General features: G+C 39.4%; 2 protein-coding genes across 2 annotated transcripts; one reads left to right on the top strand and one right to left on the bottom strand.

Annotated features, from left to right (window-relative positions):
- Positions 1 to 325: 325 nt before the first annotated feature.
- Positions 326 to 9,756, bottom strand: LOC146461842 (uncharacterized). The gene is made up of 3 exons (XM_085086280.1): positions 9,650 to 9,756; positions 7,292 to 8,308; positions 326 to 6,911 (listed from the first exon to the last, which is right to left on the bottom strand). The coding sequence occupies exons 2-3, from the start codon at positions 8,292 to 8,294 to the stop codon at positions 1,777 to 1,779; spliced, it is 6,138 nt and encodes a 2,045-aa protein (XP_084942406.1). The 5' UTR covers positions 8,295 to 8,308; positions 9,650 to 9,756; the 3' UTR covers positions 326 to 1,776.
- A 5,803-nt stretch (positions 9,757 to 15,559) lies between these two features.
- Positions 15,560 to 18,120, top strand: LOC146461841 (putative skeletal organic matrix protein 5). Its single transcript, XM_085086372.1, has 4 exons — positions 15,560 to 15,950; positions 16,046 to 16,088; positions 16,910 to 17,036; positions 17,105 to 18,120. Exons 1-4 carry the CDS (start codon positions 15,731 to 15,733, stop codon positions 17,621 to 17,623), a joined length of 909 nt encoding a protein of 302 aa, XP_084942498.1. The 5' UTR covers positions 15,560 to 15,730; the 3' UTR covers positions 17,624 to 18,120.
- Positions 18,121 to 18,888: the final 768 nt, after the last annotated feature.

Raw genomic sequence — 18,888 nt, 5'->3', positions numbered from 1 at the left:
CCCGCTGGATAGCGATTTATCCTCTGGATACAGTTAACCACATGCGTTCGCGGGCGTAAAAGTCTTCTCGCTTCCATATATAAACTCGTTCCGTACGCGACTCCACTAACTGTTCATCTCCTTACATATGGTAAAGCTTAGGTAATAAGACAGTTGTGAAAGGTACCGTTTTAGTACACCGAAAGTACACAAAGAAGCACTGAAAACATTTTGGTAGTTTCTAATATGCGCCAGATTGATGAATTTTGGGCCATTCCCCTGTAGGCGTCGTCTAGACGCAATCATTTTTGTATTCTGTGAGTGAACGTAGTCTTTGTCACTGACATTCGTTGTATCCAACTTTTATTAACTGTTTAACTAACTTTATTAGCTTACAGGAACATGACATCCTTGCTGAACCTTCTAGTTTCCAGGTAGGCAAACATTCAAACTAAACGAAGATGCCACACAGACAAACAAACAAAAAAGATATAGCATAGCAAGCACTAAACCAACGCTGTAATATGTTGTTTGAGTCCGCTCTCTGAGTGAGAGTCTCGCATTCAAGCTGAATATTTTATATATCGAAAGAAGCCTATTACAATCTTTAAAATGTTACGTATTGTTCATTGTCGATTTGCAGTTTTAATTCGTGTATATAAACAGAAAGGAATTAAACATGTTTATTCAGTTTCCTTTGTTTGCGTCCTCTACAGGTACGCATCATTGTGAAGCTCGATACTTCATATATTAAAAAAGGCCTAGTGCAGTATTAAAAGTGTCACTACAATACTATAACAATTCGCTGTTGAAGAAACCGCTGTATGCAACTGTCTATTTACAAAGGCTAAATTATAGGTAACATAAATGCCCAAATGAGTAAAAAATAAGTTTTATAAGTTAGGTTAAGGACAGTACCTCCTTGTCTACTGCGCATACGTTCTGCGCATGTTGAGATACTCGGGTTTCCTATGGGTGGTGCCTACTAATACAGGGATATTTTTGCGTGGTTTGAAAATATGTGGAGAAAGCAGAACTCAGCAAGTGCTCTGGTATCCAAAATGCAATTGGGGGTAAACATGCATTTTTCAGAGATAATAACGTTTCAATTTGGAAAAAAAAAAAACGCCACACATTGCTTTGCATTTTACGGATTTTGATAATAATTGTTGCTTAATTATATCTAAAATATGCTTGGTTGCGCCCACTGATTTTCTTTCTGGATTCCAATAGCCCTTGCTAAGATCTCTTTTTTCCGCATAGCCATTAAAGCCTGGCTTACACGTACGACGCAAGCATAAGCATAAGCACAAGGATGTTTACACCTGCGATAAGCATAAGCATAAGGTGACATACGCAAGCGCAGAGAGCATAAAAAATTGCTGCCGCCATTTTGGAAATGGCAAGGTAACGCATGGGTTACTAGAATGTACGCTGACAACTTTTCACTGTTTTTCAGTTTCCTTTTCTTGTCCTTGTGCTTATGCTTGCGTCGTCCCGGTTTACAGGTACGATGGAACGACGCAAGCACGAGAGAATGGAAATCATTATACTCTCTTGTGCTTTTTCTTATGTTAGCGTCGTTGCGCCGTACGTGTAAACCAGGCTTAACAGTGCAAAAATACTTCGGTATTCGTAGGCACCGTCCTTAACCCATACACTAAATGTGCTTATCACATTTTATCAAAAGAAATGAAGTCTTTAATCGAAACGCCAAAAGCCCTTGACAAACAGGCTTAGGTTCATAGTTCGTCTACCCTATTATGTACTTTAAAAATCAATAGTCATTCGTAACTATTAACTTCGTCCTCTATTTCCTCTAAATTCACTGCGCCTTTCTCTTTCTTGCTGGAGCATCTGTCTCATCTTGTCGGAATGAAGTGCAATACGAGTTCTTGGTTCCAATCCAACGTTTAGAACGTTTAAGTAGTCATACTTACGGTAGAGCCCTAAGGAAAATTTAACGAGAAAGTCGAAAGGCCAAACGGTATCATTGGTATCTAACTGATCAGCTGTCCATCCCATTCGCTCTCTTATAAATTCTGAAGAATTATTGGGGTTGTACAATGCAAGCAATTCTATGCCAGCATCGTTCCATAAATAATAATGGAGGTGAATCTGAAACACATGCCTTAGAGAAGAACAAATTAAACTATAATACCAGTCTGGATTACTTTTTTCATATCGTTCGATTAATCGCTTCGATCTTCTGTCATCCATGAAAATTGTTCGATATGCATTAAACACCATCTTAATACAAGCAAAACTGTCAAATACCTCTTTGTGCCACATCATCATTAAATAATACAATTTAATCGGCAAGATGGATAAGGAGGATTGGTAGCATAAGTGAGATGCATTAAAAAATCTTCTGATCGCTAGGGCCTCAAATTTAGTTAAGACGTTTAAACTTTTAATGTAAAATGCAAAACTTTTTTCCTCCTTTGACTGACACAACTTAATGTGATCTAAAGCTAAGGAAACGGCAAAGACAAATCGACGCCTCTGGTTTGTTAGGTTAAGCTGATGTAGCAGCTCCATTAAAATGGTTCTCACGGGTAAACCAATCTGGAACTGATCTTCCACTATTAAGTTGGGCTGTCTACATTCCCTTGAAGTATTCTGCCAGTAATCAAACGTTGACAGGAGTCCCAACACAAAACCACGGACGTCAGGCCTCAGTTTCAAATCGAGGTTGTTTGGAATCCAACCATACAGCCTGTTATATATAGTAATGTATTCTGCGTCTTTACCTGGAAATAACATTTGGCCTCCATGACTTTCAATTACCCGTAAAACGTCTTTCCATGGATTGAAAATATCAAACTTGACATAACCGCTAAATAGTTTCGCCAAGTACATCGGGGTAATCCCGTCACTGTTAGGACAATTCACGTCAAGCTGGTGTTTTTCCTTTTCTTTAAAGATCTCTGCTATAAATTTGGCCAGTCCCCGAGAGGCTGCCAAATGGTAAAGAGTCAGTTCGGGTTTTTTGGAGTCAAATACAATCTGGAAACCGCGAGTTTTCATTGCGTGGTGAAGAAGCTCAATAGCCACTGTAGACACCTTGTCATTAATTTTTAACGTTACCTCAAGTCCAGCAAGATTCTGCCACACATTACCTCCTGAATGGAGCACAGCCAGTGTCAGGGCGTCATGTCCGTGTGGAGTCAACAAGGAGACATTTGCACCGTGTTTAATGAGGTTACGAACGGCCACTATATTGGCTCCTTGTGCGGCTCTGTGAAGAAGCGTGAATCCTTCGGCATCTAAGCAAGAATCAATGACACTGTGCTTTAATCTGTGGCTTTCAACAGCTTTTAGAAAAGGACTCTTTTTTGACGAACACGTTTGATCGTCACACGTAATCTTTTGAAAGAAGTTATCATCTTCTAGCTTTGGTGGTAAATAGCTCAATAAATGAAGTGCAGATAAAGTAAATGGCTTGCCACACTTAATTTTAACTGAAGCATTCACGTGTGTAAAGGGCACATCTACCCAATCTCCACCGTTTTGTAGAAAAGCAGTAAGTGGTGTCCTTCCTAGATTATCTTTGCAGTTCACACTGGCTCCTTTCAGCACCAAAAGTTGAGCGATGTATGGTTGGTTATTTACCAGTGCACGGTGTAGCAAGCTTGTACCGCTACGGTTACATTTCGTAAAGGATGCACCAGATGAAAGAAGAAGGTAGACGACCATTTGATGATCAAGCAAATGTTGTTTCAGCTGATCGAAACTTTCCTCAAGAATTAACTGTAAGGGCCGGGATGTTGCCGCAGAATTTTCCACAGCTACATCCAGTGGCGTTTTACCAATCTTATCACGTATTTCGAACTTTGCTTTTCTTTGCAAGAGAACGTTGACGGCATCAGCCAAACCATTTTCAGCTGCCAAATGTAGTGGCGTTCGACCATTTTTGTCAACTGCATCTACCGTGGAACCACGCAAGATCAAATTGATAAAAGTATCAAGCCATCTATAATGTGCTGAGTTTTTAACAAGGTTCTTGTCTTTATAAAAACCTGCAAGATAGCCGCTGCGATCAATCGTTAATAGATGAAGGGTATCAGTACTACCGAAATTGGTGTCATTTAAAAGTATTTTTCGATCAAGCTGGTTTGGATGTACGTGCAGAATTGCATAATGAAGTGGCGCGAAACCATCGAGGTCAACTGCCGAAATGTTTGCTCCATGGTACAACAGTTCGTCAATGACCTCAACGGCAGCACATGCTGCAGCGCTGTGAAGAGGTGTCGATCCATTGGAACTTCTGCTGTTGATGTTGGCACCAACATTTGTATGAGTAAGGAGATAAACAAATTCCTTTTGATTATGACAAGCAGCCACGTGGAGAGGTGTCGCGCCAGAGCAATCTCGGGCTTCTTCATCTGCACCACTACGGATGAGATCAAGCCCGATTTGCCAGTGCCCATATCGAGCAGCTAGATGAAGTGGAGTGTGACCACAGTGACAGATATCTTGATGGTATTCTACAGATTCTTCATCACTCAAAGTCAGTGATATCTTGTCGTTGTGGCCCCCCACATTTTGCCAGTGATTACATGTTTTGTGGATCATTGTTTGGTCTTTCGCACACAATAGCTTCACTATTTCGCTGTCATTTTTACGAACAGCTTCATGCAAGGGGGTTCTCCCTGTATAATCTTGACAGGCCAACGCAACTGTGCCCCGAGAAACTAGTTCCTTGACTACCGCTTTCCATCCTATTGAGACAGCTGCGTGTAGTGCAGTTTGACAAAAAATTAAATGCTTGTCGTCAAAAAGCTCTCCAACTTCAATATCGGTTCTTTTCCCCTCCCGTTCAATGCACTCATCCCCTAAATCTTGGAGTCCTATTTCTTTGCTAAGACAACTCTTTTTAAGATGAAACACGATCTTTTCTAGTACTTTAACTGGGCTTTGTAAACGGTGTTTTGTTTGAAGCCAATAGAAAGAGCCATCGCATCTCATGCACTTATCTGTCACACCGATTTCCAAAAGGTACTTCACTACTTCCAGCCGGTTATTTGCTGCCGCGTGATGAAGAGCGGTTTGATCAGCAACTGCGCCTGCTTGGTATAGCGCTTTTACAACTCCCAAATGTCCGTTCTCAGCGGCTATTTGTAGTGCTGTCAAATGGACACCATTGACCTTCGAAATAAAAGCACCGTTGTTAAGAAGAAAGGTAACAACTTCCAAATGTCCTCCGTGCGCTGCGGCATGAAGCATTGTGGACGCCCAAAATTTTGATTTTGATTGGACCACTGGATCGTTTCCGTCAAATTGACCTGACTCAGTATCTTCCGTTTTATAAATGGAAGTCAATGATTTAGTCTTGCGATTTACCTTGGCTCCTCTTTTTACCATTAATTCCAGATTGTGTACAAGGCCATGCTCTGCCGCAAGAAATGCTGGAGTTATTCCACGATTATCGAGGCAATCAATGCAGCTAAAATGACGCAACAACAGTTCCACCACATCCGTGCTGTTGATTGTAGCTGCAAGGTGCAACAAAGTCCTGTTACTTTTAGGATCTGAAGAATTGACAACTTGGGAAGGAAATCTGAGAAATTCTTTCACATAGGCCTCCTTCCAACCGCCATAAGCAATATGCTGCGCCAAAGTGAGAATGTATTTTAACAATGAAGTCTTATCTCCATCAGCAATCAAGCCAAAATAGAAATCACAAAACACTTCGTGCCCTTTCTTTTTGCTAACATAAAATGGACCATTCCTATTGCTTTCGCTTGTAAGCCATTCTGTTAAAGACAAGTGATATAATGTCACTGTGTCGTTCTCTCCATATCTCAGGAAATGTCCCAGGTCTTTTATTCTGTCCCTAAAATCATAGTCTTCATCCAGATTTTCTTCTTTCGTTCTGAGGACGTCGAATATGTCTTTAAGTGACAGTGGTTGAAATGTTGCCACAAGTAATTCCAGTACCCGTCTAATAGGCTGGAACTGCTCTCGTCTATGATAAAGTCGTTCGAAGTAGCTATAGTATAATTCTCCCAGCGTCTCAGGCAGTGCATAGGGATTACCCTTTCCGGCCTTGGAGGTTTCCCAGTGATGAAGCATTTCTTTAACAAATAAGAAATTTCCCTGACTTTTGCTTAACAGGGCAGCAATTAACTTTGCGGTGTTTTCTACGCTATTGTCTCCAAACCATATCTTTATTTGGTGAAGTAATGGACCATCTCGATAACACTTGGTGGTCAAGAACAGTTCAATGTCTTCAATGTTTCGGGTGTCTTCAGGATCAATGATTAATTTCGTTATGCTGTTTGAGTTTAACGAGACCATCGATTCGTTACGAGAAGTCATCACCAGCTTCAGCCACGATGGAAATCGAGGAAGCTTGTTATTGAGCAAATAAACTATACTGTGACTCGTTTCACTTTGAGTGAGGCATTCATCTAAAGCATCAATGACGATATACCAGTTCTCTTTCGGTTCATTCGTCAAGCCCCTTAAGGGTGTCAATATTGCTTGCTCAAAACACCCCACAGGATCTTGAATGGTTACACAGTCAGTGTTCAGTGAACGCTGAATGAAGGAACTATTCGTGACAATGTAACCATATTCTGGCAGTCTACTAGCTATCATCTGTGCTAAATTACGAACGAACTTGCCTGTGTGCTGTGTATTTTTGTCACTATGCTTACAGAGATGATATCCCATTATATGGTCATGAATGGTGCGACTTGACGTCCGTGAACAGATCAACTGAGCAGACAGGGCAGACTTTCCTGCTCCTGGATCACCGACAACCAACACACCAGACAACCCCTGGCGAGCAGGCTTGAAAACATGCTCTATCTCTTGATATAACCACCGGCGACCGATGAAATCCTCACGAGCAGTAACCAAGTAGTCGGTTAAGTTGAACTCTTTTGTGTCAAATGGAACACTGACATCTTCAGCAGGACATCCTGTGAAATAAAATGTCATTTTGAATCGAAGCTTCTAAACAAATAGCAAAAACATTGAAATTAATTTCAAGGCTATCACAAAAAAAATCTTGAAATGGAGCACAAAGGAGAGGAATACAGTATGGAAGGTAACAGAAAATTGAAGGTATGGCCAGGAAGTAGCATTTCCGATTTGACAAAAAGCGAGAAGTGTAGATAAAGGGTATGAAGCCGGAAGGCCGGAAAATCAAGGAAAGGATGAGGCAGCAGGATGTTTTAAAACCCGCCCACTGTCTCCATCACCCGCTTCTTGGTTAGCTGGAAAAAAGACCCAATATCATTTTGGATTGTAAGAGTATGCTAGCATAAAGGACAAGAAAAAGAGGTATTTATGAGCTCACCGTCCTTGTGCGATTTGTCATCTAAAATGCCAGGAAGACAACAAAGGAGCATGAACAAGATTAGCCAATTGGCGATCGATTTTTGTCGTAAGCCTCTGGCACTTTTGATTAAGTTTCTCATGACGGGCAGCACACGAGTAAAGAGAAGACTTGGTAATGGAATTGAAGTCCTTTGCTCCACCTTCTCTAAGGCCTTTTGCAACTTTAACAGTCGTCCTTCCACGCGACTTCGTTTTTTCTTATTTTTCTTGGATTCCTTTTTCAACGTCTTCAATTCACTTTGAAGGCTTGCCACATCATTTCGGATCGCTTCCTTGCAATGAAATAGAACTTCGGCTTTGAACATGTGCACATCTGACGTACACTTAAGAGCTAAAACATCTTGTAGGGCTCCCTGAGCGTCTGGATCTCCAGCTAGTACTGGATCGTGGAGTAGTTTCTCGATTGTTTCAAAACCAGCTCTCTTCTCTGCTTCGGACAATTCTGACTTCGTTAAGTGTGCAAACTTCTTGTTCCGAGTGTCACGAACATCATCGATTAGTCGCCTTTCGACATTGAGGTGATCGCACCAGAACATCAGGTTAAGAATACCAGTGATTTCCATATCCTCGACGCTCTCTATTGGTTGTGCCCTAATATCGGGAATGTAAAGCTTAGCTATTTCCCATGGCCCAATGTTTGGGTCCAGCCATTTAGCGGAGTCACTTTGCTTCCAGTTTGGCTTGTTGCCAAGGTGAGCTGCCTGCAATATTTGTGCCCACACACAGGAGCTCATGTCGTGGTACTGGTTCTTTTTCCTTCGCGGATCAAAGACACATCTGCATGGTCCAAATGGGAGAGCTCGGGCCGTCACATTCGTATAGAAATTTTCCATTTCTCTCTTAATGAACGGGCGAAGACCTTGACAAAGAACTGTTGTTAAAGCACGACCAAGAGAAACCCAATTCCCTTCCTCTGGTGAGGACAGTTGCACAATTGCCTGAGAGATGGTTGCAGAAGTCATGGCAATGTAGTGCTCTGGGTGAAAGAAAAAAAAAAGAAGTCTGGTTACACACGTAGTAGAAAAGCGAACGTTGAATTGAAAACCTGGCGAGGCGAAGGGAGGAGGTAGGGATGAATGAACACTGACCACCTATATTTGTGAGACAGAAATTTATAACTTTGAACCACAATTTCACTCTGACAGAGGCACTACAATGTCTTATTTGTCTCAGTGCCCATTTTTTGTAACTGACTTCAGCGAGTCTTAAAAACCAGCTTCAGTGAGAACTATAGCTACATGCCTTAATTCTATGTAGATATTCTGCCGCGGAGAATTGGAACGTTTATAAGTTTTTTTTTAACATATGAGCAAGTGCCACCAAACCCTGCGACCTTTCCGAAAATTTATTTGGGAATAAATTGTTAACAACCGGCCGATACTCATGCATTTGACGTTACCATGGGATACAAGTTTTGACTTGCAGGTCAGTGTTCAGAATTCGAATTTTTTAAAAACAGGACATATTTGAAAACAACTGCCCACACTCTCTTGATATTTTTCGCACAAAATAAATGAGAGTGAAAGGGAGTTAAAGCAGGTTAACACCATCATGCAAATTTCTATTTGCGCGGATTTCAAATGCAGAGGAGCCAGTTACGGTCTAGTGAAAACAAAGCACGCTCTCAGTTCTTGCAAGAAAATGACAACCAACGAAACACGAAAACTTATATATTTTTTACTGATGGAAATGCAGTCATTCTTCTCTTAACATGGTGGTTCCCTTTAATAGCAATTAACGTTGTAAATTGCATCTAATTGAAGCGTTTCAAAAAAAGTAAAATGACATCACTATTTGGGGAAACCCCTTAGTTTTCTATGCAAATTGCTGGGCTCAATGGACTGTAAATGACAGCTGGAGGTGGCAAACTGTAGCAAATTTTCTTTAATTCTTAATTAGTTTTATCTCTGCACTTGTATTGTTGAGTTGCTTGTGAAAAGCATAAGTGATCGGCATAATATAACACTAATACGCTATTTAAATGCCTACAAAGTGCCAAAACATATTAAGTGATTATCTCGGTGACTCTCTCGGTCATAGTTAACACAGGGTACCACTGTTAATGTCATGTTATAGTAGAAAGATTTTTATGAAATGCATATGGAATCCTTACAACCAATATGTGCTTCCTCTTCCGGTCAGTTTAATGCTGCGTTGCTAAGTTGTGCAGTTTATAAAAATAGTGTACACCGAGAGAAATATGCCTGGGTGATTATATATCGTTCGGCATTTCACTTTGTTACTGACTAAGAAACGTATCATGATAACGTATACTGGTGTAAAGACAGCTATGAGGTCCTAATAAAGGTTTTCTTACCTTGCGAAATGTTACACTTTCTCAGCTATCTTCACTGTATTTGAGCACGGAGAAATTGAGTTCCGATCGATGAGGGAGGATGCATGCAGCGTAATTCCCACAGAAGATAGTCAAGGCGGAAGTGAAACTGGGTACCAGTCCAACTCGGTACGAGTCAGGGTGCGTATAAGGTAGCCTAAGCTACTGTTGCCTCCCACACAACGAATTTCGGAGCAGTTCACGCTGAAGAGTTTTTATTTTATGAAAATCAGTCCTCCAGTTAAGAAGTTCTTAAATTTGACCAATCACGCGTTTCAGCTCCCAGAATTACAAAGCAATTCTTCTACAGTTGCTCCGGCCAACATTAGTCTTAAATTAGTCAACAAAGGTTATTTTTAATAGCAAAAAAAGGCACCGTCCTTTTACTTTTGCAACTGTGCATGCGTTCTGCACATCTCGCGATGGTCCAAGAAAGTCGGGTTTCTTGACAATGGTGCCTGCTAAAACAGAGATATTTTTGCGTCGTTTATAACTACGCGGGAAAATCAGATCTTGGCAAGGGTTACTGGAATCCGAGAAGAAAATAAGGGTAACCATTCATTTTTCAGAGATAATTAAGCTTCAATTTGGGAAAAAATTTCATATATTGTTTTATATTTTGGCGCTTTTTAGAATTATTGTTGAAAATTTGGTTGTCAAAAATTTGCATTTATAGCATGTTGCTCTAGATCTGTTTTGGGCATGAAAGTAACCTAAGTTTTGAATGTTTTTTTTCCTGTAGAACAGAAGAAGAATTAAGACCAAGAAAAGCTATAGATGTTATTTCATGATCCGTGACTGGTTGTCGATTGATACGCGGCCGTCCGGAAGCGAATTTTGAACCGCAACTTTAGGAACTGAAAATTGTTTTTTTGTTTGTTTACGCGCAAGGAAGCCGTATTTGGAAAAACTAACCACAGCCCGTTTTTTTTTTCTTACTAGGGCCTACCTATGAGCAAAATATGAGCTAAATCAATTTTTTGACTTCTGCCACCAAAAGTTTATTTGGGTCGATATTTGTGGATAGCCGCTCTTAAAAGTTTCAAAAGCGTTTTCCCTTGGTTAGACTTAAAATACATTAAATAGCAATTATTTTCATAGATTTTTAAACTAAGATTACTAAGGGCTGAGATGGTATTTTTCGTAGATCTTTTATCTCACTTTCGTTTTGTTTTGAATCTGTTGCTGGCTTTTCAACAAATTGCAATAAGTAAATAGCGCCTTACGAGTCTTTGGATTTCTTTCACAATAATTATTTCTCGCCAAGAATCGGTTGATCAAAATATTTCGTAAGAGGATTGTGAGAATAAATCATATAATCACACAGAAAAGTTAGACAGTGAAAAACGTTCGAAGAGCATACGTTAAAAACACAAGGACAGACTTGGCTCTAATTTTGACTATAGAAAGTAAGAGCATGGGGAGACTATTTGAACAACAAAAAAAAAGCGATTAGAAACGCGAACTACTGAAAGTATTTCTAGACTTTGACCTTTAGAAACGGCAGAAAAGCTTCTGTTCATACCACTGGACAAGGGCGGATTTAGAGGACGGGGGAGAGCGAGGAGCCCTCTCCCCCCCTCCCTATAAACTATAAAAAGGAATGGAAACAAAAACCCGATGAGGTTATCGCTTGATTCTCCGCTGTGCAACAGTGTAGAAGCCGACTAGGAAAAAATCCTTAACTTATTGTTAGAAATAAAATACAAACAGTGGTGATAAACAATAAACTTGAGCATTTTATATAACTTGACGTTTAGTATGCTAGTCAACATACATTTTCAAAAGTGACCGTTAAAATTTTACAACTATTTTTAAAATAGTGAAGAGGGGTTCTGGAACCGAGATTAAGAAGAACAATTAAAAAAGCGTCAGCTTCTCACTGCTGACGTTGACATTAAAAGCTGCGGCTTTAGTTCTTGAATAAACACAGTTTCCTTGATTTTACAGTGGGTGATAATCACTTTGCCCGAGCGCTAAAATATCAAAATGATAGGCACCTGATATTGTGTTCGGTGGTTTTGACATGGTCAGCAATGGCTGATGTGCTGTCATTTTTAGCGAGGGTCTTGGCAGATTTTGAGCAGTGATATCGATCAAATTGGAGCGGGTAAACAACTGAACTTATTGCTATTTCAGTTAGAACGAAAGAAACAAGTAGCAGTGTGGATTGAATTAACTCCTAGAATAGACTCCTTTACTGAATGTACTGCTAGATTGTGAGCTTTTGAAACGAATAGGATGAGAAAAATAACTGAATCTATTGCTGGTTCAGAATATTTAAGATCGTGTTTTCTTTTTGGCGATAATGTGAATTCCTATCATTTAACGAATACTGAAAACACACTAATTTTTCCACAACCCCGCAGTAAAACAGTTTACCCTTAGAATTACGCCTGATTTCCTTGAATGATTTTAAGACTAAATTGAGTCGCCACAGTTGTAAGTACGATTTTAAACACGGCTTCCAAGAAAAACCGCATTTATTGTTTTAATTCTCTTTTCTTTTATCGTTATAATTAAGTAGATAGATAGATTGATTGATAGATAGTTTGTAGTTTACTCAGAAATCCTGCGGCAATAAAATTCCAGTTCCCCAGAGTCTCTTCTGGCGACCAATCGCTGGCCAAATTAAGCCTGAGGACTTTGGGTTCGAGATTGTTTTCTTGGCCTGCTGAAAGAAAATTTTCAACTTGTCACAATGTGGTGACCCAAATGAACCCTCTCTCAAGTAAGCGCCGATTTCTGTGACATGAAAACTGAAATATTTATCGATATCTCACCAATGATTTACATCAATCATTTTCATGGAATAGCGGCAAAGGCAGTGCTCTGAGAACCTGGAAGGTGTTAAACTCCATCATTTGCCCCCAAAAAGGAATTTTTCAATTTGGAAGTTATGATATATCTCTTTAATCTCATATGAAGTGACGTGATAAGCTTGTTGGTAAAGATGCAGTGACTCTAATTTAAGGAAACAAAGAAAAAAATTTAAATAGCACGTCTTTATAGTAGCCTAGCAGCTGTAAAAGATGATTTCCTGTTTTTTTCATGCCGTTCCTCAAATCTGTTTCTCTGACTTTACAAGTGAATTAATAGCTAAATGATATTAATTTCTTTTTTGAGCAAATACAAGAACCTACGCTACGAACAAAAAGAACATTTTGCGATATACGGAATTCCAATGCAAATTTTAACTACCTCCAGTTCGCAATTCCTCTCACATGTACAAGAATAGCATTCAAGATTTTCGTAAAAAATAGGGAATTTTCATGTTGCAATGTACATGATAAAGGTTGTAAAGACACTTATGAGGAGATTGATGCTGGATGATACCGATCAATAGGAATCCCTACTTGAACTAAGCAACACCACCTCACCAAGACATAGGCGACAGTCCTCTTTTAATGACATTTGGTCAATATAAGCGGTGAACATTACCACTAGAAGCGGTTGAATCAGTAGTAATTTTAATAACAATTGTGTTTTCGAGAGGAGCCAAGCGCCACCTTGCCATGAAGCACAACTGTGGGAAAAAGTGCTCCAGAACTGAAATAACTTGCTCTTGGCCAGCCAATGTACTACCAACGCACGTTAAGGAAAGAAGCGTGATCAAAGGAGAGGTACGGTTACTGCTGTACTCAGTGACAGATCCTACATAACAGAGGGAAGTAATAAATGAATATATGAAACGCCAAGACATATATTTGAACTGCGGATGAAAGATTAAATAGAAGAAAGATCCTCGTAGTTACTACTCAACTTAAGCAGTTGCGAAAAGAAAGCCTAAAAAACTCAGGCTTAAACGGGATTCGAGCCCTTAACCTCTGCGATGCCGATGCAGTGCTCTACCAACTGAGTTATCAAGCCAACTGACGTACGTTTACGAGACTCCAATATGCCCCGTTTTCAGAGAGAAAGCATACCTCATTGAAACGGGAAATCGAAAGGTTAACTTCTTATCAGGCAGTTTTGTTCCTTTCTGAGCCATATTCATGAAAGCTAATAAGTTTGATCTTTTCGAATGTTTTAGCTGAAAAGTTTTAGTTTGCCGAAAAGTTTTAGTAAACGAAGTCTTGTTCCTAAATTTAAGAGCTGTTGCTAACTTTACGAAAATGCTGGTCGACTTTTTTTCCTTTCCTTTTTTTTTCGCATTCGTTCAATGTTTGAGTTCGAATTTTCTTGCTCAGATTATTAATTAGCCCCTACGTATATGCTTTTTGGGATTGTGGCAGATTATTCCGACGTTTGCGTGGAGGAATGAATGCGTGACGAGCACATAAGAACGTCTGCGTAGCACATGTGTTCCATCATAAGAGGATAGCGTATAAAAGCATTGGAATGCTGGGGGTGAGAGTGGGAAGCAGGGTAAAAACATGTCACAATAGGTGGTTTGCATTGCCGCCATTTTGGTGGTAAAAGCAAGAAAAGTTTGGAGGTTAACTCCCAAGGAGAAATATCTTATTGTTCCATACCACCAATATGGCCGCCATGACGTCACATGCAATTCGTCAGTTCGAACGATTTCAGCTCTTTGAGATTTTTTTTTATTATTATTCACAAAAAGAGGTAGAAACCGCTGGTCATATCTCGCGGTTGTAATTTCGCCCAAAATATTCAGATCATTCTATTGTCCATGTCGGTGGTTTCGAGTTTCTCAACATCTGGAACAAGAAGTTAAAGGCGAAAATTTAAATTACAGCACCGGGATATGGTTTTGGAGACTTGGATATAGCTTCTTGTTTGTTGATGCATAAGGCGCAATATTTTTCTGTATTCGTTGACCTAACGCATAAACAAAATTAGAATTTTGAATCTATATTTTATGTATTTTTATATTAAAAAAATAATATTACAAAATAATGTACTTTATAAACAAAGTAAGAAAATGTCTTATTCCAGATCACTTTATTTATGAGATAAACTTGATAGCCAGTACTTGAACTTCGGGCGTACTGTGACGATGTACACGATGCGTCGTCTACAATAGATTGTTGTGGCACTTCGTAACAATGAAGTTTTTCATCATTTTTACATACTGATCAGAACGATACATAACAATTACTCGCTCCAGAGCAAGATGAAAATGAAGCAACGTCCCAGTTGAAATCTTACTTTACTCATGCTGAGGTCTACAGCTAATGTATTATTTAATTTTAAATCAACGTATTTTGTAAATTTAGTTTGTTTTAATGGAAAACAAGAAACTCATAAGGGTCTTTGGTGTTATTTAATTTATTTTGTTTATCTCATAACTTAAATTTTTCAGACAAAACTGTTTCGTATAAATAATTTAATTATAGAAAAGAGCCGGCGATGAACGGACACACAGTGGGAGTCGCGCCGGTCTATCAACCCCATTTTAACACACAGAACTGTGGTCAAATGCCAAAATTCAGAAATAACAGATATTTTCTGCAGTGTTTACGAGTTTTGACAGCTTTATATCTGAGTGTTGAATTTGATCACGCAAATTTTGGTCAATTTTCTTGAGATCTTCGTTTTTCCGCGGTGATCTTCGCGTCTTCGATTTCTTCAGAAATACCCAAAGAGAGGCTCACTTCTTCTAATAAACTTCGCCTTTCTTTCTTTTGTGTTGCGTTATTTTTCTATGATGTTTCAATAAATAGATGCCTTCCACGAATTGCCACTTGAACAATACCATACACAAAAGACTGCTGTGATTAACGTGCAAAATGAAGCTCATTTGCATTTTATGAGCGACGTGTTGGCAGGGTCACTGGAAACTGTTTATCACTCCTATTCGATTCAGATGCATTAAATAGCAATACATTTAATCAAAGAAAACGAAATAAGCTATCCTATAGGCTTAGAAAAAGCGAAATCTTCCTTGATAAACCACAAAGAAAATTGAGTTAAAATATTTAGAACGTTCGCCACGTGGTTACAGGCAAGAAAATTTTCTCGTTTTGTTTACAATAAATCCCGGTAAGAAACGAACAGAAGAGGATAGCTGAATCATCACTCTTCGTTCAGGAGAAACATTGACGCACCGAATTTAGTTTTGACACACAAAGGTGTTACCAGTCACTCTGACTCAAAATGCACTCGATGTTTAGTTTTCTCGTATTGACAGCTATGATATTTGCGGCAAATTGCGCCAAATCTCTCACCAAATCCTGCGACAGGGCCCCCGTGGTTTACAACTGCAATGTAAATCACGACCCACAAGTCAGCGAGGCCATTAAGAAGTTGGAAGCGAAGATTGAAAGTCTCATCGCACTGGTCAATAATACCTCCACTCCTAAGCCAAAGCCACCAGGTATATAAACTAGCATACGGCAAAATTTCATTACCAATTTTTGCTATCTGTGTATCTGTTATTTTCATCTAACCGGAGTTTTACGTTCTTTTCAGGCGTTCCAGCCTCTTCTTGTAAGGAACAGTACAAGAAACACAAGTAATTTCCTACACCCAAATAAATGCAATATCGCGCGCCTGTTGCGACAAAAAATGAAGCAAAATCCATTTTGCAAAGTTTAGTCCACAGGACACTGGCAGCAAGTTGTAACTTAATGGTCACGCGGCTTGGTCTTCCATAGACATCTCAGTACATAATAAACAGCACCACGGGAAAATACTCCAAGGAACTGCGCAATCAGAGCTTTCATTTGAATGGTCAAATGGATTTTATAGGATTTTATATACAGACACAAAAGTTAGAACTACCTTGTACCTGATTGTACAGCGCAATAAACAGAAAAACGAGAAAATGCATTAATGTAAATTATTGAAGTTAAATACACTCTGTTTTTTTTTATAAGAACCTTTTTTATAAGAACGTCGAGGCTTAGATAAACCAAAATTTTAAGAAAGCATTAAGAACATCCCTCAGGCTGAGAGTCGATTAAGAACGTTTTTAGTATTTTGCTAATCTGTATATAAAATCAAGGTAACAAATGTAAATTAACCAAAATAGTTAAGGGCATGTTTTGTATACAATGGTGACACACATCTCGGTTTGGTCACGTCCGCATTGACTCAGTGTATACGATGTAATTTAAGAACATCTTAAGAACGTTTTCAGCCTCAAATCGCAGAAAAATATAAGAACGTTCAGCCTCAGCTCCAAAATTAGACGTTCTCATAAGAAAAACAGAGTGTATACAACTGAGATTTCACCAGATTCCGAGAGCGAGAACTTTGATAACGAGACAAATAAACACAGTAGCACTTCTCTGTTATTCTTGGATTAACCGATTCTCTTTACTTAAATAACAGATCACTTAAGAGTGGCGTGTACACACTGATGTTTGGTTCACATAAGATTCCTGTTTACTGTCACATGGGAAACTTTGGATGTGGAGATGGAGGATGGACGCTGGCCATGAAGATTGACGGCACAAAGGTTGGCATATTTCCGGTGTTAGCCATCTTGTGCTAATGTTAAAATTAATTTTTCGCTTTTAATTTCAGAGAACATTCCACTACAGTTCTCAACTCTGGAGCGACAGAAATCTGTACAACACTGCAGGAGGGAAGACTGGATTCGATAAACAAGAGACCAAGTTGCCAACTTACTGGAGCACACCCTTCTCCAAGATTTGTCTTGGAGTGAAGATCGGCCATCAAATTAAGTTCGTTGTCATCAACAAGCACGCCAACTCACTGTACTCACTGATCGCTGACGGCAAATACCGCGCCACCTCGCTGGGTAGGAACACGTGGAAGAGTCTGATTGGCTCTAAGGCCTCCCTGCAGACCAACTGTAATAAAGAAGGGTTCAACGCCGTGAGTGGCAACACTTCCTGCTCCAAAGCAAGAATCGGTATCATTAGTAACCAGGAAAACGGGTGCGGTAGCTGTGACTCTAGAATCGGGTTTGGTACTGGAGGAACTCATGACGACTCCAACACGTGTGGAAACGAGGCTACATACGGCCCAGATAATGGAAACAAGCACATCAAGGCCATGGGGTACATCTTGGTTCAGTAACAAAGAACTGAACTTGCCATCAGCGCCAAATTATACATCGTCCAAAAATGTAATCGCTTTTTTCGCTTGATTAAAAAAATAAGCACTATGTCTGATTATTTGCTTTTGCTTAAGATCACACCGAAAAATAAGTATCAATTTTGTAGTTCAGCGCTCATGTAAACTGATGATTAAGGTCATGGTAAATAAAAATGTTTAAAAATTTCAAAGCGTTTTCCCTTATTTAGACCTAAAATAAATTCAATAGCAGTTATTTTCATAGGTTTTTAACTAAGATTACTGAGGGGTTTTCGTGGCTCTTTTAACACACCGGATTTTAAAATAACTCTTTGTTTTGAATCTGTTGCTGGCTTTTCTGTCTTCTTCTTGGCATCAGCTCAACGAATTGCAATAAGTAAACAGCGCCTTACAATCGAGTCTTTTGATTTCTTTTACAATAATTATTTCTCGCCAAGAGTCGGTTGACCAAAATATTTGGTAAGAAGATTGTGAGAATAAATCGTCTAATTACACAGAAATATAAGACATAGTGAAAAAAGTTCGAAGAGTAACGTTAAAAACACGAGGACACACTTGGCTCTCCTTTTGGTCTCCAATGCTCCCAGAATGCTGTAAAGCAGAACCTCCACCAAGGTTAATTTTTCATTGTGTGTGTGTGTGTGTGTGGGGGGGGGGGGGGGGGAGGTGGGAGGCGGGGGGGGGGGCATTTGAGACTTGCTTTGGCCTCTGGATTTTCTGGATCTGCCCCCGCTAGATTTATAGCAATAGAAAAGAGTAGTATACAACTCTGGGGTAACTAGCACATTTTATAACATCATAGTCACAACTAGTGAATGTTGATCTGAGCGCATTTTTACCAGCATTTTTTTGCCGAGCGAGGGTCCAACTATTTCAAAAAAACAATCGTAAAATCAATTTTACAAGCATTATTTCACCACGCGCGGGCCCAACTAAACGACACATAAAAACTGTTTTAACCACAACAGGTGTATGGGGGTTCTAAGCCCACTAAAAAAAAACTGTAAAATCAATTTACAATCATTTTTTCGCCGAGCGAGGGCTTGAATCGCATGACTAAATTCTGAAAAAGCCTTTTGTTTTTCTAAGAATGAGCATATGAGACAGGAAATTGTTAGGGGGTTTCCGTTTGGAATGAGCCATCACATTGTTTTTGTTAGTCATATGACAGTCGCGTGAATTTATTATAAACATTTGAAGTAAGGTTTACTCGAAAAGAAAAATGTCCGTAAGCATTGCGTACGAGG

Source organism: Pavona decussata, unplaced genomic scaffold (assembly GCF_977016875.1).
Source record: "Pavona decussata unplaced genomic scaffold, jaPavDecu1.1 SCAFFOLD_193, whole genome shotgun sequence".
Classification (NCBI taxonomy): domain Eukaryota; kingdom Metazoa; phylum Cnidaria; class Anthozoa; order Scleractinia; family Agariciidae; genus Pavona; species Pavona decussata.
The sequence above is the reverse complement of the archived record's forward strand: the minus strand, read 5'-3'. Positions and strand labels throughout refer to the sequence as shown.